The sequence below is a fragment of the Carcharodon carcharias genome, assembly GCF_017639515.1.
Source record: "Carcharodon carcharias isolate sCarCar2 chromosome 24 unlocalized genomic scaffold, sCarCar2.pri SUPER_24_unloc_24, whole genome shotgun sequence".
NCBI classification, from domain to species: Eukaryota; Metazoa; Chordata; class Chondrichthyes; order Lamniformes; family Lamnidae; genus Carcharodon; species Carcharodon carcharias.
The window spans coordinates 60,958-88,165 of record NW_024470600.1 but is presented as its reverse complement, the minus strand read 5'-3'; the positions used below and the strand labels follow the sequence as shown (position 1 = coordinate 88,165).

The 27,208-nt window shown below is 54.0% G+C and overlaps 1 protein-coding gene across 1 annotated transcript in view; it reads left to right on the top strand.

Annotated features, from left to right (window-relative positions):
- The window catches only part of LOC121273530 (ankyrin repeat domain-containing protein 13D-like), a gene marked incomplete at its 5' end in the record, with an annotated part of 113,391 nt that extends 91,042 nt beyond the window's left edge, over positions 1-22,349 (top strand). Inside the window, 2 exons of the mRNA XM_041180706.1 lie at positions 9,837-9,919; positions 21,865-22,349. Of these exons, the coding sequence (XP_041036640.1) occupies positions 9,837-9,919; positions 21,865-22,099 (318 nt within the window). The remainder of the gene's footprint in view (positions 1-9,836; positions 9,920-21,864) is intronic.
- Positions 22,350-27,208: the final 4,859 nt, after the last annotated feature.

Genomic DNA, 27,208 nt, shown 5'->3' with positions numbered 1-27,208 from the left:
GTGTTTGGGGAATGGGTTGCGTGTTACGGTGAGTGTTTGGGGTTTGGGTTGGGTGTTACGGTGAGTGTTTGGGGATTGGGTTGGATGTTAGGGTGAGTGTTTGGGGATTGGATTGGGTGTTAGGGTGAGTGTTTGGGGATTGGGTTGGGTGTTAGGGTGAGTGTTTGGGGATTGGGTTGGGTGTTAGGGTGAGTGTTTGGCGATTGGGTTGGGTGTTAGGGTGAGTGTTTGGGAATTGGGTTGGGTGTTAGGGTGAGTGTTTGAGGATTGGGTTGGGTGTTAGGGTGAGTGTTTGGGGATTGGGTTGAGTGTTAGGGTGAGTGTTTGGGGATTGGGTTGGGTGTTACAGTGAGTGTTCTGGGATTGGTTGGGTGTTACGGTGATTTTTTCGGGACTGGGTTGGGTGTTAGGGTGAGTGTTTGGGGACTGGGTTGGGTGTTAGGGTGAGTGTTTGGGGATTGGGTTGGGTGTTAGGGTGAGTGTTTGGGGAATGGGTTGGGTGTTAGGGGGAGTGTTTGGGGATTGGGTTGGGTGTTAAGGTGAGTGTTTGGGGATTGGGTTGGGTGTTACGGTGAGTGTTTGGGGATTGGGTTGGATGTTACGGTGAGTGTTTGTGGATTAGGTTGGGTGTTAGGGTGAGTGTTTCGGGATTGGGTTGGGTGTTACGGTGAAAGTTTGGGGATTGGGTTGGGTGTTAGGGTGAGTGTTTGGGGATTGGGTTGGGTGTTATGGTGAGTGTTTTGGGATTGGGTTGGGTGTTAGGGTGAGTGTTTGGGGATTGGGTTGGGTGTTAGGGTGAGTGGGGATTGGGTTGGGTGTTATGGTGAATGTTTGGGGATTGGGTTGGGTGTTAGGGTGAGTGTTTGGCGATTGGGTTGGGTGTTACGGTGAGTGTTTGGGGATTGGGTTGGGTGTTACGGTGAGTGTTTGGGGATTGGGTTGGGTGTTACGGTGTGTGTTTGGGGAATGTGTTGGGTGTTACGGTGAGTGTTTGGGGATTGGGTTGGGTGTTAGGGTGAGTGTTTGGGGATTGGGTTGGGTGTTAGGGTGAGTGTTTGGGGATTGGGTTGGGTGTTAGGGTGAGTGTTTGGCGATTGGGTTGGGTGTTAGGGTGAGTGTTTGGGAATTGGGTTGGGTGTTAGGGTGAGTGTTTGAGGATTGGGTTGGCTGTTATGGTGAGTGTTTGGGGATTGGGTTGAGTGTTAGGGTGAGTGTTTGGGGATTGGGTTGGGTGTTACAGTGAGTGTTCTGGGATTGGTTGGGCGTTACGGTGATTTTTTCGGGACTGGGTTGGGTGTTACGGTGAGTGTTTGGGGATTGGATTGGGTGTTAGGGTAAGTGTTTGGGGATTGGGTTGGGTGTTAGGGTGAGTGTTTGGGGATTGGGTTGGGTGTTAGGGTGTGTGTTTGGGGATTGGGTTGGGTGTTACGGTGAGTGTTTGGGGATTGGGTTGGGTGTTACGGTGAGTGTTTGGGGATCGGGTTGGGTGTTACGGTGAGTGTTTGGGGACTGGGTTGGGTGTTAGGGTGAGTGTTTGGGGACTGGGTTGGGTGTTAGGGTGAGTGTTTGCGGATTGGGTTGGGTGTTAGGGTGAGTGTTTGGGGACTGGGTTGGGTGTTAGGGGGAGTGTTTGGGGATTGGGTTGGGTGTTAAGGTGAGTGTTTGGGGATTGGGTTGGGTGTTACGGTGAGTGTTTGGGGATTGGGTTGGATGTTACGGTGAGTGTTTGTGGATTAGGTTGGGTGTTAGGGTGAGTGTTTCGGGATTGGGTTGGGTGTTACGGTGAGAGTTTGGGGATTGGGTTGGGTGTTAGGGTGAGTGTTTGGGGATTGGGTTGGGTGTTATGGTGAGTGTTTTGGGATTGGGTTGGGTGTTAGGGTGAGTGTTTGGGGATTGGGTTGGGTGTTAGGGTGAGTGGGGATTGGGTTGGGTGTTATGGTGAATGTTTGGGGATTGGGTTGGGTGTTAGGGTGAGTGTTTGGCGATTGGGTTGGGTGTTACGGTGAGTGTTTGGGGATTGGGTTGGGTGTTACGGTGAGTGTTTGGGGATTGGGTTGGGTGTTACGGTGAGTGTTTGGGGAATGTGTTGGGTGTTACGGTGAGTGTTTGGGTATTGGGTTGGATGTTGCGGTGAGTGTTTGCGGATTGGTTTGGATGTTACGGTGAGCATTTGGGGATTGGGTTGGGTGTTAGGGTGAGTGTTTGGGGATTGGGTTGGGTGTTCGGGTGAGTGTTTGGGGATTGGATTGGGTGTTAGGGTGAGTGTTTGGGGATTGGGTTGGGTGTTAGGGTGAGTGTTTGGCGATTGGGTTGGGTGTTACGGTGAGTGTTTGGGGATTGGGTTGGGTGTAACGGTGAGTGTTTGGGGATTGGGTTGGGTGTTAGGGTGAGTGTTTGGGTATTGGGTTGGTTGTTACGGTGAGTGTTTGGGGATTGGGTTGGGTGTTAGGGTGAGTGTTTGGGGATTGGGTTGGGTGTTAGGGTGAGTGTTTGGGAATTGTGTTGGGTGTTAGGGTGAGTGTTTGGGGATTGGGTTGGGTGTTAGGGTGATTGTTTGGGGATTGGATTGGGTGTTAGGGTGAGTGTTTGGGGATTGGGTTGGGTGTTACGGTGAGTGTTTGCGGATTGGGTTGGGTTTTAGGGTGAGTGTTTGGGGATTGGGTTGGGTGTTACGGTGAGTGTTTGTGGATTAGGGTGGGTGTTAGGTTGGGTGTTAGGGTGAGTGTTTGGGGACTGGGTTGGGTGTTAGGGGGAGTGTTTGGGGATTGGGTTGGGTGTTACGGTGAGTGTTTGGGGATTGGGTTGGGTGTTAGGGTGAGTGTTTGGTGATTGTGTTGGGTGTTACTGTGAGTGTTTTGAGATTGGGTTGGTTGTTAGGGTGGGTGTTTGTGGATTGGGTTGGGTGTTACGGTGAGTGTTTGGGGATGGGGTTGGGTGTTAGGGTGAGTGTTTGGGGATTGGATTGGGTGTTAGGGTGAGTGTTTGGGGAATGGGTTGCGTGTTACGGTGAGTGTTTGGGGATTGGGTTGGGTGTTACGGTGAGTGTTTGGGGATTGGGTTGGATGTTAGGGTGAGTGTTTGTGGATTGGGTTGGATGTTAGGGTGAGTGTTTGGGGATTGGATTGGGTGTTAGGGTGAGTGTTTGGGGATTGTGTTGGGTGTTAGGGTGAGTGTTTGGGGATTGGGTTGGGTGTTAGGGTGAGTGTTTGGTGATTGGGTTCGGTGTTAGGGTGAGTGTTTGGGAATGGGGTTGGGTGTTAGGGTGAGTGTTTGAGGATTGGGTTGGGTGTTAGGGTGAGTGTTTGGGTATTGGGTTGAGTGTTAGGGTGAGTGTTTGGGGATTGGGTTGGGTGTTACAGTGAGTGTTCTGGGATTGGTTGGGTGTTACGGTGATTTTTTCGGGACTGGGTTGGGTGTTACGGTGAGTGTTTGGGGATTGGGTTGGGTGTTAGTGTGAGTGTTTGGGGATTGGGTTGGGTGTTAGGGTGAGTGTTTGGGGATTGGGTTGGGTGTTAGGGTGTGTGTTTGGGGATTGGGTTGGGTGTTACGGTGAGTGTTTGGGGATCGGGTTGGGTGTTACGGTGAGTGTTTGGGGATCGGGTTGGGTGTTACGGTGAGTGTTTGGGGACTGGGTTGGGTGTTAGGGTGAGTGTTTGGGGACTGGGTTGGGTGTTAGGGTGAGTGTTTGGCGATTGGGTTGGGTGTTACGGTGAGTGTTTGGGGACTGGGTTGGGTGTTAGGGTGAGTGTTTGGGGACTGGGTTGGGTGTTAGGGGGAGTGTTTGGGGATTGGGTTGGGTGTTAAGGTGAGTGTTTGGTGATTGGGTTGGGTGTTACGGTGAGTGTTTGGGGATTGGGTTGGATGTTACGGTGAGTGTTTGTGGATTGGGTTGGATGTTAGGGTGAGTGTTTGGGGATTGGGTTGGGTGTTAGGGTGAGTGTTTGGGGATTGGGTTGGGTGTTAAGGTGAGTGTTTGACGATTGGGTTGGGTGTTACGGTGAGTGTTTGGGGATTGGGTTGGGTTTTAGGGTGAGTGTTTGGGGATTGGGTTGGGTGTTACGGTGAGTGTTTGTGGATTAGGGTGGGTGTTAGGTTGGGTGTTAGGGTGAGTGTTTGGGGACTGGGTTGGGTGTTAGGGGGAGTGTTTGGGGATTGGGTTGGGTGTTACGGTGAGTGCTTGGGGATTGGGTTGGGTGTTAAGGTGAGTGTTTGGGGATTGGGTTGGGTGTTAGGGTGAGTGTTTGGGGATTGGGTTGGGTGTTACGGTGAGTGTTTGGGGATTGGGTTGGGTGTTATGGTGAGTGTTTGGGGATTGGGTTGGGTGTTAGGGTGAGTGTTTGGGGATTGGGTTGGGTGTTAGGGTGAGTGGGGATTGGGTTGGGTGTTATGGTGAGTGTTTGGGGATTGGGTTGGGTGTTAGGGTGAGTGTTTGGCGATTGGGTTGGGTGTTACGGTGAGTGTTTGGGGATTGGGTTGTGTGTTACGGTGAGTGTTTGGGGATTGGGTTGGGTGTTACGGTGAGTGTTTGGGGAATGTGTTGGGTGTTACGGTGAGTGTTTGGGGATTGGGTTGGATGTTGCGGTGAGTGTTTGCGGATTGGGTTGGATGTTACGGTGAGTATTTGGGGATTGGGTTGGGTGTTAGGGTGAGTGTTTGGGGATTGGGTTGGGTGTTAGGGTGAGTGTTTGGGGATTGGATTGGGTGTTAGGGTGAGTGTTTGGGGATTGGGTTGGGTGTTAGGGTGAGTGTTTGGCGATTGGGTTGGGTGTTACGGTGAGTGTTTGCGGATTGGGTTGGGTGTAACGGTGAGTGTTTGGGGATTGGGTTGGGTGTTAGGGTGAGTGTTTGGGTATTGGGTTGGTTGTTACGGTGAGTGTTTGGGGATTGGGTTGGGTGGTAGGGTGAGTGTTTGGGGATTGGGTTGGGTGTTAGGGTGAGTGTTTGGGAATTGTGTTGGGTGTTAGGGTGAGTGCTTGAGGATTTGGTTGGGTGTTAGGGTGATTTTTTGGGGATTGGATTGGGTGTTAGGGTGAGTGTTTGGGGATTGGGTTGGGTGTTACGGTGAGTGTTTGGGGAATGTGTTGGGTGTTACGGTGAGTGTTTGGGGATTGGGTTAGATGTTGCGGTGAGTGTTTGCGGATTGGTTTGGATGTTACGGTGAGTATTTGGGGATTGGGTTGGGTGTTAGGGTGAGTGTTTGGGGATTGGGTTGGGTGTTAGGGTGAGTGTTTGGGGATTGGATTGGGTGTTAGGGTGAGTGTTTGGGGATTGGGTTGGGTGTTAGGGTGAGTGTTTGGCGATTGGGTTGGGTGTTACGGTGAGTGTTTGCGGATTGGTTTGGGTGTAACGGTGAGTGTTTGGGGATTGGTTTGGGTGTTAGGGTGAGTGTTTGGGTATTGGGTTGGTTGTTACGGTGAGTGTTTGGGGATTGGGTTGGGTTTTAGGGTGAGTGTTTGGGGATTGGGTTGGGTGTTAGGGTGAGTGTTTGGGAATTGTGTTGGGTGTTAGGGTGAGTGTTTGGGGATTGGGTTGGGTGTTAGGGTGATTGTTTGGGGATTGGATTGGGTGTTAGGGTGAGTGTTTGGGGATTGGGTTGGGTGTTACGGTGAGTGTTTGGGGATTGGGTTGGGTTTTAGGGTGAGTGTTTGGGGATTGGATTGGGTGTTACGGTGAGTGTTTGTGGATTAGGGTGGGTGTTAGGTTGGGTGTTAGGGTGAGTGTTTGGGGACTTTGTTGGTTGTTAGGGGGAGTGTTCGGGGATTGGGTTGGGTGTTACGGTGAGTGTTTGGGGATTGGGTTGGGTGTTAGGGTGAGTGTTTGGGGATTGTGTTGGATGTTACTGTGAGTGTTTTGTGATTGGGTTGGTTGTTAGGGTGGGTGTTTTTGGATTGGGTTGGGTGTTACGGTGAGTGTTTGGGGATGGGGTTGGGTGTTAGGGTGAGTGTTTGGGGATTGGGTTGGGTGTTAGGGTGAGTGTTTGGGGAATGGGTTGCGTGTTACGGTGAGTGTTTGGGGATTGGGTTGGGTGTAACGGTGAGTGTTTGGGGATTGGGTTGGATGTTAGGGTGAGTGTTTGGGGATTGGATTGGGTGTTAGGGTGAGTGTTTGGGGATTGGGTTGGGTGTTAGGGTGAGTGTTTGGGGATTGGGTTGGGTGTTAGGGTGAGTGTTTGGCGATTGGGTTGGGTGTTAGGTTGAGTGTTTGGGAATTGGGTTGGGTGTTAGGGTGAGTGTTTGAGGATTGGGTTGGGTGTTAGGGTGAGTGTTTGGGGATTGGGTTGAGTGTTAGGGTGAGTGTTTGGGGATTGGGTTGGGTGTTACAGTGAGTGTTCTGGGATTGGTTGGGTGTTACGGTGATTTTTTCGGGACTGGGTTGGGTGTTAGGGTGAGTGTTTGGGGACTGGGTTGGGTGTTAGGGTGAGTGTTTGGGGATTGGGTTGGGTGTTAGGGTGAGTGTTTGGGGACTGGGTTGGGTGTTAGGGGGAGTGTTTGGGGATTGGGTTGGGTGTTAAGGTGAGTGTTTGGGGATTGGGTTGGGTGTTACGGTGAGTGTTTGGGGATTGGGTTGGATGTTACGGTGAGTGTTTGTGGATTAGGTTGGGTGTTAGGGTGAGTGTTTCGGGATTGGGTTGGGTGTTACGGTGAGTGTTTGGGGATTGGGTTGGGTGTTAGGGTGAGTGTTTGGGGATTGGGTTGGGTGTTATGGTGAGTGTTTTGGGATTGGGTTGGGTGTTAGGGTGAGTGTTTGGGGATTGGGTTGGGTGTTAGGGTGAGTGGGGATTGGGTTGGGTGTTATGGTGAATGTTTGGGGATTGGGTTGGGTGTTAGGGTGAGTGTTTGGCGATTGGGTTGGGTGTTACGGTGAGTGTTTGGGGATTGGGTTGGGTGTTACGGTGAGTGTTTGGGGATTGGGTTGGGTGTTACGGTGAGTGTTTGGGGAATGTGTTGGGTGTTACGGTGAGTGTTTGGGGATTGGGTTGGGTGTTAGGGTGAGTGTTTGGGGATTGGGTTGGGTGTTAGGGTGAGTGTTTGGGGATTGGGTTGGGTGTTAGGGTGAGTGTTTGGCGATTGGGTTGGTTGTTAGGGTGAGTGTTTGGGAATTGGGTTGGGTGTTAGGGTGCGTGTTTGAGGATTGGGTTGGGTGTTACGGTGAGTGTTTGGGGAATGTGTTGGGTGTTACGGTGAGTGTTTGGGGATTGGGTTGGATGTTGCGGTGAGTGTTTTCGGATTGGTTTGAATGTTACGGTGAGTATTTGGGGATTGGGTTGGGTGTTAGGGTGAGTGTTTGGGGATTGGGTTGGGTGTTCGGGTGAGTGTTTGGGGATTGGATTGGGTGTTAGGGTGAGTGTTTGGGGATTGGGTTGGGTGTTAGGGTGAGTGTTTGGCGATTGGGTTGGGTGTTACGGTGAGTGTTTGGGGATTGGGTTGGGTGTAACAGTGAGTGTTTGGGGATTGGGTTGGGTGTTACGGTGAGTGTTTGGGTATTGGGTTGGTTGTTACGGTGAGTGTTTGGGGATTGGGTTGGGTGTTAGGGTGAGTGTTTGGGGATTGGGTTGGGTGTTAGGGTGAGTGTTTGGGAATTGTGTTGGGTGTTAGGGTGAGTGTTTGGGGATTGGGTTGGGTGTTAGGGTGATTGTTTGGGGATTGGATTGGGTGTTAGGGTGAGTGTTTGGGGATTGGGTTGGGTGTTACGGTGAGTGTTTGCGGATTGGGTTGGGTTTTAGGGTGAGTGTTTGGGGATTGGGTTGGGTGTTACGGTGAGTGTTTGTGGATTAGGGTGGGTGTTAGGTTGGGTGTTAGGGTGAGTGTTTGGGGACTGGGTTGGGTGTTAGGGGGAGTGTTTGGGGATTGGGTTGGGTGTTACGGTGAGTGTTTGGGGATTGGGTTGGGTGTTAGGGTGAGTGTTTGGTGATTGTGTTGGGTGTTACTGTGAGTGTTTTGAGATTGGGTTGGTTGTTAGGGTGGGTGTTTGTGGATTGGGTTGGGTGTTACGGTGAGTGTTTGGGGATGGGGTTGGGTGTTAGGGTGAGTGTTTGGGGATTGGGTTGGGTGTTAGGGTGAGTGTTTGGGGAATGGGTTGCGTGTTACGGTGAGTGTTTGGGGATTGGGTTGGGTGTTACGGTGAGTGTTTGGGGATTGGGTTGGATGTTAGGGTGAGTGTTTGTGGATTGGGTTGGATGTTAGGGTGAGTGTTTGGGGATTGGATTGGGTGTTAGGGTGAGTGTTTGGGGATTGGGTTGGGTGTTAGGGTGAGTGTTTGGGGATTGGGTTGGGTGTTAGGGTGAGTGTTTGGCGATTGGGTTGGGTGTTAGGGTGAGTGTTTGGGAATTGGGTTGGGTATTAGGGTGAGTGTTTGAGGATTGGGTTGGGTGTTAGGGTGAGTGTTTGGGTATTGGGTTGAGTGTTAGGGTGAGTGTTTGGGGATTGGGTTGGGTGTTACAGTGAGTGTTCTGGGAATGGTTGGGTGTTACGGTGATTTTTTCGGGACTGGGTTGGGTGTTACGGTGAGTGTTTGGGGATTGGGTTGGGTGTTAGGGTGAGTGTTTGGGGATTGGGTTGGGTGTTAGGGTGAGTGTTTGGGGATTGGGTTGGGTGTTAGGGTGTGTGTTTGGGGATTGGGTTGGGTGTTACGGTGAGTGTTTGGGGATCGGGTTGGGTGTTACGGTGAGTGTTTGGGGATCGGGTTGGGTGTTACGGTGAGTGTTTGGGGACTGGGTTGGGTGTTAGGATGAGTGTTTGGGGACTGGGTTGGGTGTTAGGGTGAGTGTTTGGCGATTGGGTTGGGTGTTACGGTGAGTGTTTGGGGACTGGGTTGGGTGTTAGGGTGAGTGTTTGGGGACTGGGTTGGGTGTTAGGGGGAGTGTTTGGGGATTGGGTTGGGTGTTAAGGTGAGTGTTTGGTGATTGGGTTGGGTGTTACGGTGAGTGTTTGGGGATTGGGTTGGATGTTACGGTGAGTGTTTGTGGATTGGGTTGGATGTTAGGGTGAGTGTTTGGGGATTGTGTTGGATGTTAGGGTGAGTGTTTGGGGATTGGGTTGGGTGTTAGGGTGAGTGTTTGACGATTGGGTTGGGTGTTAGGGTGAGTGTTTGGGGATTGGGTTGGGTGTTAGGGTGAGTGTTTGGGGATTGGGTTGAGTGTTAGGGTGAGTGTTTGTGGATTGGGTTGGGTGTTAGGTTGAGTGTTTGGGGATTGGGTTGGGTGTTACGGTGAGTATTTGGGGATTGGGTTGGGTGTTACGGTGAGTGTTTGGGGATTGGGTTGGATGTTACGGTGAGTGTTTGGGGATTGGGTTGGATGTTACGGTGAGTGTTTGGGGATTGGGTTGGATGTTACGGTGAGTGTTTGGGGATTGGGTTGGGTGTTACGGTGAGTGTTTGGGGATTGGGTTGGGTGTTAGGGTGAGTGTTTGGGGATTGTGTTGGGTGTTAGTGTGAGTGTTTGGGGATTGGGTTGGGTGTTAGGGTGATTGTTTGGGGTTTGGATTGGGTGTTAGGGTGAGTGTTTGGGGATTGGGTTGGGTGTTACGATGAGTGTTTGGGGATTGGGTTGGGTGTTAGGGTGAGTGTTTGGGGATTGGGTTGGGTGTTAGGCTGGGTGCTTGCGGATTGGGTTGGGTGTTAGGGTGAGTGTTTGGGGATTGGTTTGGGTGTTACGGTGAGTGCTTGGGGATTGGGTTAGGTGTTACGGTGAGTGTTTGGGGATTGGGTTGGGTGTTACGGTGAGTGTTTGGGGCTTGGGTTGGGTGTTAGGGTGAGTGTTTTGGGATTGTGTGATGCTAAGTGTGTGCCTGCTGCGTCACCCTTATTTAATTTGCTGCTCTCCCATTGGCTGACAGGTCACAATCTGGGAGGCACTGACCAACAGCCGGCCTGGATCCAACCCTCCAATTCCTTATGATGAAGAGTCACAGTTAGAACGGTAAAGACGCCTTTGTCCCTCACTCTGTCCCTCACTCTGTCCCTCACTCTGTCCCTCACTCTGTCCCTCACTCTGTCCCTCACTCTGTCCCTCACTCTGTCCCTCGCAGTCTCACTCTCTCTGTCTCCCTTTCTCTCTCACTCTCACTCTGTGTTACTCACTCTCTGTGTCTCATTCTCTCTCTCTCTGTCACTCACTCTCTGTCTCGCACTTTCTCTCCGTCTACTTCACGTATTCTTTCTCTCTGACTCGTGCCCCGCCTGCCTGTCTCTCTGTCTTCCTTTCTCTCTGTCTTGCACTCTCTCCGTCTCTCCCACCCTCTCTCTCTCTGTCTCTGTTTTGCACCCTCTCTCTGTCTTTCTCGCGCTCTGTCTCTCTCGCTATCTCTCTGTCTCTCTCCCTCGTTCTCGCTCTCTGTCTCGCTCGTTCTCGCTCTCTGTCTCGCTCGTTCTCGCTCTCTGTCTCGCTCGCTCTCGCTCTCTGTCTCGCTCGCTCTCGCTCTCTGTCTCGCTCGCTCTCGCTCTCTGTCGCTCGCTCGCTCTCTGTCTCTCACTCGCTCTCTGTCTCTCGCTCGCTCTCTGTCTCTCGCTCGGTCTCTGTCTCTCTCGCTCGGTCTCTGTCTCTCTCGCTCGGTCTCTGTCTCTCTCGCTCGGTCTCTGTCTCTCTCGCTCAGTCTCTGGCTCTCTCGCTCGGTCTCTGTCTCTCTCGCTCGCTCTCTGTCTCTCTCGCTCGCTCTCTGTCTCTCTCGCTCGCTCTCTGTCTCTCTCGCTCGCTCTCTGTCTCTGTCTCTCTCGCTCTCTGTCTCTCTCGCTCTCTGTCTCTCTCGCTCTCTGTCTCTCTCGCTCTCTGTCTCTCTCGCTCTCTGTCTCGCTCGCTAACTCTCTCTCTCGCTCACTCACTCTCTCGCTCGCTCTCTGTCTCTCTCGCTCGGTCTCTGTCTCTCTCGCTCGGTCTCTGTCTCTCTCGCTCGGTCTCTGTCTCTCTCGCTCGGTCTCTGTCTCTCTCGCTCGCTCTCTGTCTCTCTCGCTCGGTCTCTGTCTCTCTCGCTCGCTCTCTGTCTCTCTCGCTCGCTCTCTGTCTCTCTCGCTCGCTCTCTGTCTCTCTCGCTCGCTCTCTGTCTCTCTCGCTCGCTCTCTGTCTCTGTCTCTCTCGCTCTCTGTCTCTCTCGCTCTCTGTCTCTCTCGCTCTCTGTCTCTCTCGCTCTCTGTCTCTCTCGCTCTCTGTCTCTCTCGCTCTCTGTCTCTCTCGCTCTCTGTCTCTCTCGCTCTCTGTCTCTCTCGCTCTCTGTCTCTCTCGCTCTCTGTCTCTCTCGCTCTCTGTCTCTCTCGCTCTCTGTCTCTCTCGCTCTCTGTCTCGCTCGCTCTCTGTCTCGCTCGCTCACTCTCTCTCGCTCGCTCTGTGTCTCTCTCGCTCGCTCTGTGTCTCTCTCGCTCGCTCTGTGTCTCTCTCGCTCGCTCTGTGTCTCTCTCGCTTGCTCTGTGTCTCTCGCTCTCGCTCTCTGTCTCACTCTCGGTTTCTCTCACTCACTCTCTGTCTCTCTTGCTCACTCTCTGTCTCTCTTGCTCGCTCTCTGTCTCTCTTGCTCGCTCTCTGTCTCTCTTGCTCGCTCTCTGTCTCTCTTGCTCGCTCTCTGTCTCTCTTGCTCGCTCTCTGTCTCTCTTGCTCGCTCTCTGTCTCTCTTGCTCGCTCTCTGTCTCTCTTGCTCGCTCTCTGTCTCTCTTGCTCGCTCTCTGTCTCTCTTGCTCGCTCTCTGTCTCACTCGCTCGCTCTCTTTCTCTCTTGCTTGCTCTGTGTCTCTCGCTCTCGCTCTCTGTCTCACTCTCGGTTTCTTTCGCTCGCTCTCTGTCTCTCTCGCTCGCTCTCTGTCTCTCTCGCTCGCTCTCTGTCTCTCTCGCTCGCTCTCTGTCTCTCTCGCTCGCTCTCTGTCTCTCTCGCTCGCTCTCTGTCTCTCTCGCTCGCTCTCTGTCTCACTCGCTCGCTCTCTGTCTCTCTCGCTCTCTCTCTCTGTCTCATGCTCCTTCCGCCTCAAGCTCCCTCCGCATTGTGCTCCCTCCACCTCGTGCTCTGTCTCATAGTCATAGAGGTCTACAGCACAGAAAAAGCCCCTTCGGCCCATCGAGTCTGCGCTGGTCAAACAAGTACCTAACTACTCTAATCCCGTTTTCCAGCACTAGGCCCAAAGCCTTTTATTGCCATGTGGCATCACAAGTGCACATCCAAGTACTTCTTAAATGTTATGAGGATTTCTGCCTCTCCCACCCTATCAGGCAGCGAGTTCCGGATTCCCACCACCCTCTGGGTGAAAAAATTCTTCCTCACATCCCCTCTAAACCTCTGCCTTAAATCTATGTCCCCTGGTTATTGATCCCTCCACCAAGGGGAAAAGTTCCTTCCTGTCTACCCTATCTATGCCCCTCATAATTTTATACACCTCAATCATGTCCCCCCTCAATTCCCTCTGCTCCAGGGAAAATAACCCCAGTCTATCCAATCTCTCCTCATAACTAAAACTCTCCAGCCCAGGCAACATCCTGGTAAATCTCCTCTGTTCTCTCTCTAGTGCAGTCACATCCTTCCTATAATGTGGATTCCAGAACTGCACACAATACTCTAGCTGTGGCCTAACCAGTGTTTTATACAGTTCCAGCATAACCTCCCTGCTCCTATATTCTATGCTTTGGCTAATAAAGACAAGTATCCCATATGCCTTCTTAACCACCTTATCTACCTGTCCCGCTACCTTAAGGGACTGGTGGACATGCACACCAAGGTCCCTCTGATCCTCAATACTTCCCAGGGTCCTACCATTCATCATGTATCCCCGAGCCTTGTTTGTCCTGCCCAAGTGCATCACCTCACACTTATCCGGATTAAATTCCATTTGCCACTGATCAGCCCATCTGACTAGCCCGTCTATATCCTCCTGTAATCTAAGGCTATCCTCCGCACTATTTACCACTCCACCAATTTTCGTGTCATCCACGAACTTACTGATCAACCCTCCTACATTCAAGTCTAAATCGTTTATATATACCACAAACAGCAAGGGACCCAACACCGATCCCTGTGGAACCCCACTGGACGCAGGCATCCAGTCACAAAAACACCCCTCGACCATCACCCTCTGATTCCTGCCACTCAGCCGATTCTGGATCCAATTTGCCAAATTGCCTTGGATCCCATGGGCTCTTACCTTCCTTATCAGTCTCCCATGTGGGACCCTATCAAAAGCCTTGCTGAAGTCCGAGTAGACTGTGTCAAATGCATTGCCCTCATCTACACACCTGGTCAACTCTTCAAAAAATTCAATCAAATTGGTCAGACGTGACCTCCCCTTAACAAAACCATGCTGACTGTCCTTGATTAATCCCTGCCTCTCCAAGTGTAGATTCATTCTGTCCCTCAGAATTGCTTCCAATAGTTTCCCCACCACTGAGGTTAGACTGACTGGCCTGTTTATCTAATCCTCAGTTTATCCTGGTTTATCCCTTCCTGAATAACGGTACCACATTGGCTGTCCTCCAGTCCTCTGGCACCTCTCCTGTGGCCAGAGAGGTATTGAAAATTATTGTCAGCGCCCCTGCTATCTCCTCCTTTGCCTCACTCAACAGCCTGGGATACATTTCATCCTGGCCTGGAGATTTATCTACTGTCAAGCCTGCCAGACCACTTAGAACCTCCTCCCTTTCTATGCTAATTTCTTTCATTATATCACTGTCCTTCTGCCTGCTTTCCATACCCACATTGTCCCTCTCACTTGTGAACACCGACACAAAGTATTCAGTTAGAACCTACCTACGTCTTCTGGCTCCACACACAAATTACCACTATGGTCCTTAATGGGCCCTACTCTTTCCCTAGTTATCCTCTTACTCTTAATGTACTTTTCCTTTATTTTACCTGCCAATGTTTTTTCATGCCCCCTTTTTGCTCTCCTCATTTCCTTTTTAAGTTCCACCCCTACACATTCTATATTCCTCTAGGGCTTCCGCTGTTTTGAGCCCTCGGTATCTGTCATAAGCCTCCCTTTTTCTCTTTATCCAATCCTGTATATCCCTCGACATCCAGGATTCCCTGGATTTGTTGGTCCCACCCTTTATCTTTACTGGAACATGTTGGCCCTTTACTCTCCCTATTTCTTTCTTGAATGACTCCCACTGCTTTGACGCAGATTTAACTAAAAGTAGCTGCTCCCAATCCACTCTGGCCAAATCATATCCGATCTTATTAAAATCGGCCTTCCCCCAATTTAGGACTCTGATTTCCTGCCCATCCTTGTCCCTTTCCATAACAACCTTGAATCTAACGGAGTTATCACAGAATCACACGGTTCAGAAGAGGCCCTTCGGCCCATCGAGTCTGCATCGACACGTGAGAAGCACCTGACCTACCTCCCTAACCCCATTTACCAGCACTTGGCCCCATAGCCTTGAATGTTATGATGACGCCAAGTGCTCATCCAGGTACTTTTTAAAGGATGTGAGGCTAACCCGCCTCCACCACCCTCCCAGGCAGCGCATTCCAGACCCTCACCGCCCTCTGGGTAAAAAAGCTTCTCCTCACACCCCCCCTAAACCTCCTGCCCCTCACCTTGAACTTATGCCCCCTCATGACTGACCCTTCAACTAAAGGGGAACAGCTGCTCCCTATCCACCCTGTCCGTGCCCCTCATAATCTTGTACACCTCGATCAGGTCGCCCCTCAGTCTTCTCTGCTCCTACAAAAACAACCCAAGTCTATCCAACCTCTCTTCATAACTGAAATGTTTCATCCCAGGCAACATCCTGGTGAATCTCCTCTGCATCCCCTCCAGTGCAATCACATCCTTCCTATAACGTGGCGACCAGAACTGCACACAGTACTCCAGCTGTGGTCTCACCAAGCTTCTGTACAACTCCAACATGACGTCACTACTTTTGTAATCTATGCCTCGACTGATAAAGGCAAGTGTCCCATTCCCCTTTTTCACCACCCCACTAACATGCCCCTCTGCCTTCAGAGATCTATGGACACACACACCAAGGTCCCTTTGTTCCTCAGAACTTCCTAGTCCCATGTCATTCATTGAATACTTCCTTGTCAAATTACTCCTTCCAAAGTGTATCACCTCACACTTTTCAGGGTTAAATTCCATCTGCCACTTATCTGCCCATTTGACCATCCCATCTATATCTTCCTGTAGCCCAAGACACTCAACCTCACTGTTAACCACCCGGCCAATCTTTGTGTCATCCGCAAACTTACTAATCCTACCCCCCACATAGTCACCTATGTTGTTTATATAAATGACAAATAATAGAGGACCAAGCACAGATCCCTGTGATACGCCACTGGACACTGGCTTCCAGTCACTAAAGCATCCTTCTGTCATCACCCTCTGCCTCCTACAGCTAAGCCAATTTTGAATCCACCTTATCAAATTTCCCTGTATCCCATGTGCATTTGCCTTCTTTATAAGTCTCCCAAGTGGGACCTTGTCAAAGGCTTTGCTGAAATCCATATAAACTACACCAACGGCACTACCTTCATTTACACACCTGGTCACCGCTCCCTCAAAAAATTCAATCAAATTTGTTAGGTATGACCTCCCTCTGACAAAGCCATGCTGACTATCCCTGAACAAACCTTGCCTCTCCAAGTGGAGATAGATTCTCTCCTTCAGGATTTTCTCCAATAGTTCCCCTACCACTGACGTGAGACTCACTGGCCTGTAGTCCCCTGGCTTATCTCTACAACCCTTCTTAAATGGCGGAACCACATTAGCTGTTCTCCAGTCCTCTGGCACCTCCCCCGTGGCCAGAGAGGAATTAAAGATTTGGGTCAGAGCCCCTGTGATCTCCTTCCTTGCCTCTCTCAGCAGCCTGGGACACAAATCATCTGGACCTGGAGATTTGTCCACTTTTAAGCCTGCCAACACCTCCAATACCTTGTCACTCCCTATATCAATTTGCTTAAGAACCTCGCAGTCTCTCTCCCCAAGTTTGATACCTTCACATCCATCTTCACCCAAGAGAATGAGGATGAAGTATTCATTCAACACTCTAGCAATGTCCTCTGGCTCCACCCATAGATTGCCCCTTATGGGCCCTACTCTTTCCCTGGTTATCCTCTTCCCATTGAAATACTTATATAATCTCTTGGGATTTTCCCTACTTTTACCAGCCAGAACTTTCTCAAATCCCCTCTTTGCTCTCCTAATTGCTTTCTTAAGCTCCACCCTGCACTGTCTGTACTCCACTAATGCCTCCACTGATTTGCTTTCCTTGTACCTGCTAAAAGCCTCTCTTTTCCTTCTCATCGTAACCTGAATATCTCTGGTCATCCATGGTTCTCTGGGCTTGTTACTCCTTCCCATCACTCTAGAGGGAACATGTTGAGCCTGTACCCTCCCTATTTCCTTTTTAAACACCCCCAACTCTTCCACTGTAGATTTCCCCACAAGTAGCTGTTCCCAGTCTACCTTGGCCAGATCCTGCCTTATTTTACTAAAATCCCCCTCCCCCAATCCAAAACTTGTCGATTTCTTTGTCCATAACAAACTGTAAGCTGTACCATGGCTGAAATGCTCCCCCACCACCACCTCAGCACCTGTCTGGCTTCACTCCCCAGATTTAGGTCCAGCACTGCACCGTCCCTTGTTGGACCCTCACTTATTGACTGTGATCGCTATTTGCTAAATGCTCCCCCACTGATACCTCTACCACTTGTCCGGCTTCACTCCCTAAAATTAAGTCCAGGACCACCCCGTCCCTTGTAGGACCTTCTACGTACTGGCTTAAAAAGCTCTCCTGGGTGCATTTTAAAGAATTCCGCTCCCTCTAAACCTATCACTCTATGACTAACCCAGTTAATGTTGGGGAAGTTGAAATCCCCCACTATTACTATCCTATTATTTTAACACTTCTCTGAAATTTGCCTACATATCTGCTCTTCTATTTCTCTCTAACTGTTTGGGGGTCTATAGTACTCCCAGCAATGTGATTGCTCCTTTTCAGTTCTACCCATATGGCTTCATTTGAGGAGCCTTCTAAGATGTCATCCCTCCTTACTGCTGTAATTGATTCCTTGATCAACATTGCGATACTCGCTCCTCTTTTACCTCCTTCCCTGTCTCGCCTGAAGACCCTATAATTCTGGAATATTGAGCTGCCAATCCTACCCCTCTCTCAACCATGTCTCTGTGACAGCAATGACATCATACTTCCATCTGTTAATTTGTGCCCTCAACTCATCTGCCTTATTCGTCAGACTCCTTGCATTAAAATAAATACCACCCAACCTTGCCAAACTCCCTTGTGCCTTAACTGGCCTATAAGTTCTATGCCTTCCAGACTCACTTGCTCTCCCTTCTAATTTTGGCTGTGCATCTCCCCCTACTGAACCTCCTCTCAGGATCCCACCCCCCTGCCAAGTTAGTTTAAACCTTCCCCAACAGCACTAGCAAACCTCCCCGCAAGGATGTTGGTCCCATTCCGGTTCAGGTTCAACCCGTCCACCTTGTACAGGTCCCACCGCCCCCAGAAATGGTCCCAGTGTCCCAGAAATCCAAAGCCCTCCCTCCTGCACCATCTCTCCAGCCACGCATTCATCTGGACTGACCTCCTATTTCTATACTCACTAGCGACTCACACTGGAAGTAATCCAGAGATTACTACCTTTGAGGTCTTGTTTTTTTTAATCTGCTTCCTAGCTCCCTAAATTCTGCTTGCAGGACCTCATCCCTCTTTCTGCTTATGTCGTTGGTACCGATATGTATCACGATATCTGTCTGTTTGCCCTCCCCCTTTTAGAATGTCCTGCAGCCGTTCAGTGACATCCTTGACCCTGGCACCAGGGAGACAACATACCATCCTGGAGTCACGTCTACAGCCACAGAAACGCCTGTCTGTTCCCCTTGCTATCGAGTCTCCTACCATTATTGCTCGTCCCCTCTTTTACCTCCCCTCCCCATGTAGCTGAGCCACTCTCAGTGCCATGAGCGTGGCTGCACTCTCCAGAGGAACCATCACCCTCACCATTTTCCAACACAGAGAAAGGGTTCTCGAGCGAGATGCACCCTGGGGATTTCCTGACCACCTGCCTGACAACCTGTCTTCTGGCTGATGGTCCCCCATGCCCTCTCTGTCTGCACTTCCGTAAGCTGCGGGGTGACCACGTCTAAAAACGTGCTCACCACGAAACTCTCAGCCTCACGGACACGCCTCAGTGTCTCCAGCTGCCGCTCGACCTCTGAAACTCGGAGCCCAAGTAGCTGCAGCCGGTGGCACTTCCTGCACACGGGGTCAGTCAGAGCGCAAGGAGCATCTAGGACTTCCCACATGTTGCAGGCGGCACATAACACGGGACTGAGCTAGCCTGCCAAGCCTCCAGTTGAAAAAAATACCCTTACTTTAAGTTAAATTCAGTAAAAAAAAATGTTAAATTATTTCTGTACTTTAAATAAAAACTAGAACTTTTACCTTTCCTTAGCTTAATCTATTTTAAACTGGAGAAAAAGCTGGAGAGAAACACTTACTCACTACTCACCAATCAGCTCTCACCGTTGTGCTGATGGCACTTTTTGAAACTTCCCTGCTTTCGCGCTGGTTCTGAGCTCGCCACCGCCCTCTCGAGCTGCCTTGTGAAGTCACTCTCTGCCTCGTGCTCTCACTCTGCCTCGTGCTCTCACTCTGCCTCGCGTTCTCCCTCTGCCTCGCGCTCTCCCTCTGCCTCGCGCTCTCCCTCTGCCTCACGCTCTCCCTCTGCCTCGCGCTCTCCCTCTGCCTCGCGCTCTCCCTCTGCCTCGCGCTCTCTCAGCCTCGCGCTCTCCCTCTGCCTCGCTCTCCCAGCTTCGCGCTCTCTCAGTCTCGCGCTCTCCCTCTGTCTCGCGCTCTCCCTCTGTCTCGCGCTCTCCCTCAGCCTCGCGCTCTCCCTCAGCCTCGCACTCTCCCTCAGCCTCGCGCTCTCCCTCAGCCTCGCGCTCTCCCTCAGCCTCGCGCTCTCCCACAGCCTCGCGCTCTCCTTCTGTCTCGCGCTCTCTGTCTCGCGCTCTCCCTCTGCCTCGCTCTCTCTCCCTGCCTCGCGCTCTCTCAATCTCGCGCTCTCTCAATCTCGCGCTCTCTCAATCTCGCGCTCTCTCTGTCTCGCGCTCTCCCTCTGTCTCGCGCTCTCCCTCTGTCTCGCGCTCTCTCTCTGCCTCGCGCTCTCCCTCTGCCTCGCGCTCTCCCTCTGCCTCACGCTCTCCCTCTGCCTCGCGCTCTCCCTCTGCCTCGCGCTCTCCCTCTGCCTCGCGCTCTCTCTCTGTCTCGTATTCTCTCTCTCTGCCTCGCGCTCTCCCTCTGCCTCGCGCTCTCCCTCTGCCTCATGCTCTCCCTCTGCCTCGCACTCTCCCTCTGCCTCGTGCTCTCCCTCTGCCTCGCGCTCTCCCTCTGCCTCGCGCTCTCCCTCTGCCTCGCGCTCTCCCTCTGCCTCGCGCTGTCTCTCTGTCTCGTACTCTCTCTCTCTGTCTCGCGCTCTCCCTCTGTCTCGCGCTCTCCCTCTGTCTCGCGCTCTCCCTCTGCCTCGCGCTCTCCCTCTGCCTCGCGCTCTCCCTCTGCCTCGCGCTGTCTCTCTGTCTCGTATTCTCTCCCTCTGCCTCGCGCTCTCCCTCTGCCTCGCGCTCTCCCTCTGCCTCGCGCTGTCTCTCTGTCTCGTATTCTCTCTCTCTGTCTCGCGCTCTCCCTCTGTCTCGCGCTCTCCCTCTGTCTCGCGCTCTCCCTCTGTCTCGCGCTCTCCCTCTGTCTCGCGCTCTCTCCCTCTGTCTCGCGCTCTCTCCCTCTGTCTCGCGCTCTCCCTCTGTCTCGCGCTCTCCCTCTGTCTCGCGCTCTCCGTCTGTCTCGCGCTCTCCGTCTGTCTCGCGCTCTCCGTCTGTCTCGCGCTCTCCGTCTGTCTCGCGCTCTCTGTCTCTGTCTCGCGCCCTCTGTCTCTGTCTCGCGCCCTCTGTCTCTGTCTCGCGCTCTCTGTCTCTGTCTCGCGCTCTCTGTCTCTGTCTCGCGCTCTCTGTCTCTGTCTCGCGCTCTCTCCCTCTGTCTCGCGCTCTCTCCCTCTGTCTCGCGCTCTCTCCCTCTGTCTCGCGCTCTCTCCCTCTCTCGCGCTCTCTCCCTCTCTCGCGCTCTCTCCCTCTCTCGCGCTCTCTCCCTCTCTCGCGCTCTCTCCCTCTCTCGCGCTCTCTCCCTCTCTCGCGCTCTCTCCCTCTCTCGCGCTCTCTCCCTCTCTCGCGCTCTCTCCCTCTGTCTCGCGCTCTCTCCCTCTGTCTCGCGCTCTCTCCCTCTGTCTCGCGCTCTCCCTCTGTCTCGCGCTCTCCCTCTGTCTCGCGCTCTCTCCGTCTGTCTCGCGCTCTCTCTCTCTGTCTCGCGCTCTCTCCCTCTCTCGCGCTCTCTCCCTCTCTCGCGCTCTCTCCCTCTGTCTCGCGCTCTCTCCCTCTGTCTCGCGCTCTCCGTCTGTCTCGCGCTCTCCGTCTGTCTCGCGCTCTCTCCGTCTGTCTCGCGCTCTCTCTCTCTGTCTCGCGCTCTCTCTCTCTGTCTCGCGCTCTCTCTCTCTGCCTCGCGCGCTCTCTCTCTGCCTCGCGCGCTCTCTCTCTGCCTCGCGCGCTCTCTCTCTGCCTCGCGCGCTCTCTCTCTGTCTCGCGCGCTCTCTCTCTGTCTCGCGCTCTCTCTCTCTGTCTCGCACTCTCTCTCTCTCTGTCTCGCGCTCTCTCTCTCTGTCTCGCGCTCTCTCTCTCTGTCTCGCGCTCTCTCTCTCTGTCTCGCGCTCTCTCTCTCTCTGTCTCGCGCTCTCTCTCTCTCTGTCTCGCGCTCTCTCTCTCTCTGTCTCGCGCTCTCTCTCTCTCTGTCTCGCGCTCTCTCTCTCTCTGTCTCGCGCTCTCTCTCTCTCTGTCTCGCGCTCTCTCTCTCTCTGTCTCGCGCTCTCTCTGTCTCGCGCTCTCTCTGTCTCGCGCTCTCTCTGTCTCGCGCTCTCTCTGTCTCGCGCTCTCTCTGTCTCGCGCTCTCTCTGTCTCGCGCTCTCTCTGTCTCGCGCTCTCTCTGTCTCGCGCTCTCTCTGTCTCGCGCTCTCTCTGTCTCGCGCTCTCTCTGTCTCGCGCTCTCTCTGTCTCGCGCTCTCTCTGTCTCGCGCTCTCTCTCTCTCTGCCTCGCGCGCTCTCTCTCTCTGCCTCGCGCGCTCTCTCTCTCTGCCTCGCGCGCTCTCTCTCTCTGTCTCGTGCGCTCTCTCTCTGTCTCGTGCTCTCTGTCTTGCGCTCTCTGTCTCTCTGTCTCGTGCTCCCTCTCCCTGTCTCGCGCTGTCTCTCTCTGTCTCGCGCTGTCTCTCTCTGTCTCGCGCTCTCTCTCTCTGTCTCGCGCTCTCTCTCTCTGTCTCGCGCTCCCTCTCCCTGCGTCGTGCTCTCCCTCTGCCTAGCGCCCTCCTGGCCTCCTCCTGTTCTTGTGTAACAGGCTCGAGGAGGGGGCTGAATGGGGCCTCCTCCTGTTCCTGTGTAACAGGCTCGAGGGGCTGAATGGGGCCTCCTCCTGTTCCTGTGTAACAGGCTCGAGGAGGGGGTGCTGAATGGGGCCTCCTCCTGTTTCTGTGTAACAGGCTCGAGGGGCTGAATGGGGCCTCCTCCTGTTCCTGTGTAACAGGCTCGAGGAGGGGGGGCGCTGAATGGGGCCTCCTCCTGTTCCTGTGTAACAGGCTCGAGGAGGGGGGCTGGATGGGGCCTCCTCCTGTCCCTGTGTAACAGGCTCGAGGAGGGGGGGCGCTGAATGGGGCCTCCTCCTGTTCCTGTGTAACAGGCTCGAGGAGGGGGGGCGCTGAATGGGGCCTCCTCCTGTTCCTGTGTAACAGGCTCGAGGAGGGGGCTGAATGGCGCCTCCTCCTGTTCCTGTGTAACAAGCTCGAGTTAACCATGTGTTCTGTTTCTAACCCTCCACTCCCTCTCCGTCTCTCTAACACAGAGCCTTACAGGAGAGTATGCTGACCCACAGTGGAGGGGGAGGGGGGCTGAATCTCTCATCCGATCCACTGGACCCCTCCTCCGAGCTCCAGCAGACAGCCTACCCCAGCTTCTCCGAGCAGCTACGCCTGGCCATGGAGCAGTCCAGTAAGGAACAGGAGGATCTGGAGAGGAGGTGGAGGGAGGAGGAGGAGGAACTGGAGCGCATCCTGCAACTCTCACTCACGGAAAAGTGAAGGAGCAACACGAGGGCTTCCTGCCCTTCTGCATCAACCCCGTCAGATTGCCCATACCCCCCCCACACCCTTCCCTTCCCCAACCTCCTTCATTCTCAGCAAACAGACCATCACATCTCCCCATGATGGAGCTTTACTCTGTATCTAACCCCGTGCTGTACCTGTCCTGGGAGTGTTTGATGGGGACAGTGTAGAGGAAGCTTTACTCTGTATCTAACCCCGTGCTGTACTTGTCCTGGGAGTGTTTGATGGGGACGGTGTAGAGAGAGCTTTGCTCTGTATCTAACCCTGTGCTGTACCTGTCCTGGGAGTGTTTGATGGGGACAGTGTAGAGGAAGCTTTACTCTGTATCTAACCCCGTGCTGTACCTGTCCTGGGAGTGTTTGATGGGGACAGTGTATAGGGAGTTTTACTCTGTATCTAACCCCGTGCTGTACCTGTCCTGGGAGTGTTTGAAGGGGACAGTGTAGAGGAAGCTTTACTCTGTATCTAACCCCATGCTGTACCTGCCCTGGGAGTGATTGATGGGGACAGTGTAGAGGGAGATTTACTCTGTATCTAACACGTGCTGTACTTGTCCTGGGAGTGTTTGATGGGGACAGTGTAGAGGGAGATTTACTCTGTATCTAACACGTGCTGTACTTGTCCTGGGAGTGTTTGATGGGGACAGTGTAGAGGAAGCTTTACTCTGTATCTAACCCCGTGCTGTACCTGTCCTGGGAGTGTTTGATGGGGACAGTGTAGAGGGAGCATTACTCTGTATCCAGGCACGTGCTGTACCTGTCCTGGGAGTGTTTGATGGGGACAGTGTAGAGGGAGATTTACTCTGTATCTAACCCCGTGCTGTACCTGTCCTGGGAGTGTTTGATGGGGACAGTGTAGAGGGAGCTTTACTCTGTATCTAACCCCGTGCTGTACCTGTCCTGGGAGTGTTTGATGGGGACAGTGTAGAGGGAGCTTTACTCTGTATCTAACCCCGTGCTGTACCTGTCCTGGGAGTGTTTGATGGGGACAGTGTAGAGGCAGCTTTACTCTGTATCTAACCCCGTGCTGTACCTGTCCTGGGAGTGTTTGATGGGGGCTGTGTAGAGGGAGCTTTACTCTGTATCTAACCCCGTGCTGTACCTGTCCTGGGAGTGTTTGATGGGGGCTGTGTAGAGGGAGCTTTACTCTGTATCTAACCCCGTGATCCAACGGGTTCCCCTTCTGACCCCCCCCCCCAATCCGCTGTTCATTATCCATGTTTTGGAATTGTTGCCGTACTGATTGGCGATTTTTATCCCAGTTTCCTGTTCTGTTTAATCATCATTGCAAATTCTCCATGTAAAATAATTCACAATTTCTGCCCCTCCCCTGAAGTTTGACCCGTCCCCCAAGCCTCGCCCCCTCCCCCGACCCTCACCTCCCCCTCCCCTCACCTCCCCCTCCTCCCCTCACCTCCCCCCCTCCCCCGACCCTCACCTCCTCCCCCTCCCCATCCCCTCACCTCCTCCCCCTCCCCTCACCTCCTCCCCCTCCCCCTCCCCTCACCTCCTCCCCCTCCCCTCACCTCCCCCTCCCCTCACCTCCCCCTCCCCTCACCTCCCCCTCCCCTCACCTCCCCCTCCCCTCACCTCCCCCTCCCCTCACCTCCTCCCCCTCCCCCTCCCCTCACCTCCTCCCCCTCCCCTCACCTCCTCCCCCTCCCCCTCCCCTCACCTCCTCCCCCTCCCCCTCCCCTCACCTCTCCCCCTCCCCTCACCTCCCCCTCCTCCCCTCACCTCCCCCCCTCCCCCGACCCTCACCTCCTCCCCCTCCCCATCCCCTCACCTCCCCCCCTCCCCCGACCCTCACCTCCTCCCCCTCCCCCTCCCCTCACCTCCCCCTCCTCCCCTCACCTCCCCCCCTCCCCCGACCCTCACCTCCTCCCCCTCCCCCTCCCCTCACCTCTCCCCCTCCCCTCACCTCCCCCTCCTCCCCTCACCTCCCCCTCCCCTCACCTCCCCTCCCCTCACCTCCTCCCCCTCCCCCTCCCCTCACCTCCTCCCCCTCCCCCTCCCCTCACCTCTCCCCCTCCCCTCACCTCCCCCTCCTCCCCTCACCTCCCCCTCCCCTCACCTCCCCATCCCCTCACCTCCCCCTCCCCTCACCTCCTCCCCCTCCCCCTCCCCTCACCTCCTCCCCCTCCCCTCACCTCCTCCCCCTCCCCCCTCCCCTCACCTCCTCCCCCTCCCCTCACCTCCCCCTCCTCCCCTCACCTCCCCCTCCCCTCACCTCCCCCTCCCCTCACCTCCCCATCCCCTCACCTCCCCCTCCCCTCACCTCCCCCTCCCCTCACCTCCCCCTCCCCTCACCTCCCCCTCCCCTCACCTCCCCCTCCCCTCACCTCCCCCTCCCCTCACCTCCCCATCCCCTCACCTCCCCCTCCCCTCACCTCCCCCTCCCCTCACCTCCCCCTCCCCTCACCTCCCCATCCCCTCACCTCCCCCTCCCCTCACCTCCCCCTCCCCTCACCTCCCCTTCCCCTCACCTCCCCCTCCCCTCACCTCCCCATCCCCTCACCTCCCCCTCCCCTCACCTCCCCCTCCTCCCCCGACCCGCACCTCCCCTGACCCTCACCTCCCTATCCCTCGAGCCTCGACCCCTCCCCCTCCCTCGAGACTCACCTCCCCCCCGAGCCTCACCTCCCCCCCCTTCCCCTCCCCCTCCCCTAACCTCCCCCGCCCCCCTCCCCCGCTGCTCCCCACCTCCACTCCTCAACCTGAAGGGCCCGCTAACAGACAGGTCCGCCGGCTCGGAGCTGAATCCAGGGGGAACTGACCCACGGATCTGGGAAAAGGGGCTGAGATTCCATCTGTGGGGTGGGGGGGAGGGGGCGCGGGGTGGGGGTGAGAGGAGGGGGAGGGGGGTGTGTAGGGGGGCGGGGTGGGGGAGAGTGGAAGGGACGGGGGGGTTGGGGGTGGGGGTGAGAGGAGGGGGAGGGGGGGTATAGGGGGGTGGGCTGGGGGTAAGTGGGGGGGTATGTAGCGGGCGGGGTGGGGGTGAGAGTGGGGGGGTGTGCAGGGGGGGTGGGGTGGGAGCGAGAGGAGGGGGCGGGGGTCTTGTAAGGGAGGGGTGGGTGTGGGTGGGGGTGGGGGACAGGGTTCCGGTTCCCCACTCTCCCCCTCTGAGTGATGCTGTGCTCCCCAGTGCACACCCACATTGTGAGCTAGAGGTATCCGGCCTGTCTCTCCGTCTCTGTCTCTGTCTCTGTCTGTCTCTCTGTCTCTGTCTCTGTCTCCGTCTGTCTCTCTGTCTCTGTCTCCGTCTGTCTCTCTGTCTCTGTCTCTGTCTCTGTCTCCGTCTGTCTCTCTGTCTCTGTCTCTGTCTCCGTCTGTCTCTCTGTCTCTGTCTCCCTCTGTCTCTCTGTCTCTCTCTGTCTTTCTCTCTCTCTCTCTCTCTGTCTTTCTCTCTCTCTCTCTGTCTGTCTCTCTGTCTCTCTCTGTGTCCATTGAGTTCGGGGACAGGGAGGCCTCTTAAATCTTGTACTTTTTCAAAACACATGCTTGGTCTTTGCGTACAGGAGTGTAAACTGCGGAGTTACGTTGAGTGTGTGTATAAATTATTGAAGCCTACTTGTAAATAAACATTTATCCCTCTTCTTGCTTGTCCACCTACCTTTCTTGTGGCTCCCTCCCTCCTCCCTCCCTCGGTGGGGGTGGTGGGGGTCGATGGGGTTGTTTGGGAGGTTTACGCGCTCCCTCGAGCACTTTTCCCGAGGGAGTCTCCCAATGCGCTCGGTGTCTTTCCGAATGATCCTTCTCCATTTGGATTGGTCACAGAGCTGGGGGGGTGGGGGTAGTGGGCGGGGGGGCTCCTGTGAGTCAGTGGGAATGTTTGACCTCTTCAAGGGGGAGGGATTCGAGGACATTCCCGAAGCCTTTCCTGCTGTCCCTTGGGGTCTCCCTGCCCGTGACCGGGGGTCCGAGCTGCTTCAGGCCTATGAGTGACGCCTCCTGCCCGGCGGGGCTGCTTTGGGGTGACTGGCACCTCAATGCTGGGCAGGTTGGCCGGGGAGAGGGAGTTAGACCACTTTTCTTGCCCTTGGATTTGGAGGGTCGGTTGGAGGGACTTCTCCAGCGCTTTCGAGGTGCCCCCCACTGTAGGCTGACCCCGAGTCTTTATTATTCATTTATAGGATGTGGGTGTCGCTGGCTGGGCCCAGCATTTATTGCCCGTCCCTAATTGCCCTGTTCAGGGGGGTATTTAAGAGCCGACCACATTGCTGTGGTGGGGGAGGGGCGTCTGGAGTCACGTGTAGTCCAGAGCAGGTAAGGATGGCCGATTTCCCTCCCTTAAAGGGGGCAATGAGTGAACCAGGTGGGTTTTTAACAACGATCGCCAATGGTCTCACAGTCACCAAGAGATGTATAATTCCAGATACAGATACAGAGCGGACATCACAGAGTCGGGGCAGACGTTACAGAGAGCAGACATCACAGAGACGGAGCAGACATCACAGAGACGGAGCAGACATCACAGAGACGGAGCAGACATCACAGAGACGGAGCAGACATTACAGAGACGGAGCAGACATTACAGAGACGGAGCAGACATTACAGAGACGGAGCAGACATTACAGAGACGGAGCAGACATTACAGCGACGGAGCAGACATTACAGAGAGCAGACGTTACAGAGAGCAAACATTACAGAGACGAAGCAGATATTACAAAGAGCAGACATTACAGAGAGCAGACATTACAGAGACAGCAGACATTACAGAGTTGGAGCAGACATTACAGAGTTGGAGCAGACATTACAGAGTTGGAGCAGACATTACAGAGTTGGAGCAGACATTACAGAGTTGGAGCAGATATTACAGAGAGCAGACATTACAGAGATGGAGCAGACATTACAGAGATGGAGCAGACATTACAGAGTTGGAGCAGACATTACAGAGTTGGAGCAGACATTACAGAGAGCAGACATTACAGAGATGGAGCAGACATTACAGAGACAGAGCAGATATTACAGAGTTGGAGCAGACATTACAGAGTTGGAGCAGACATTACAGAGAGCAGATATTACAGAGATGGAGCAGATATTACAGAGTTGGAGCAGATATTACAGAGTTGGAGCAGATATTACA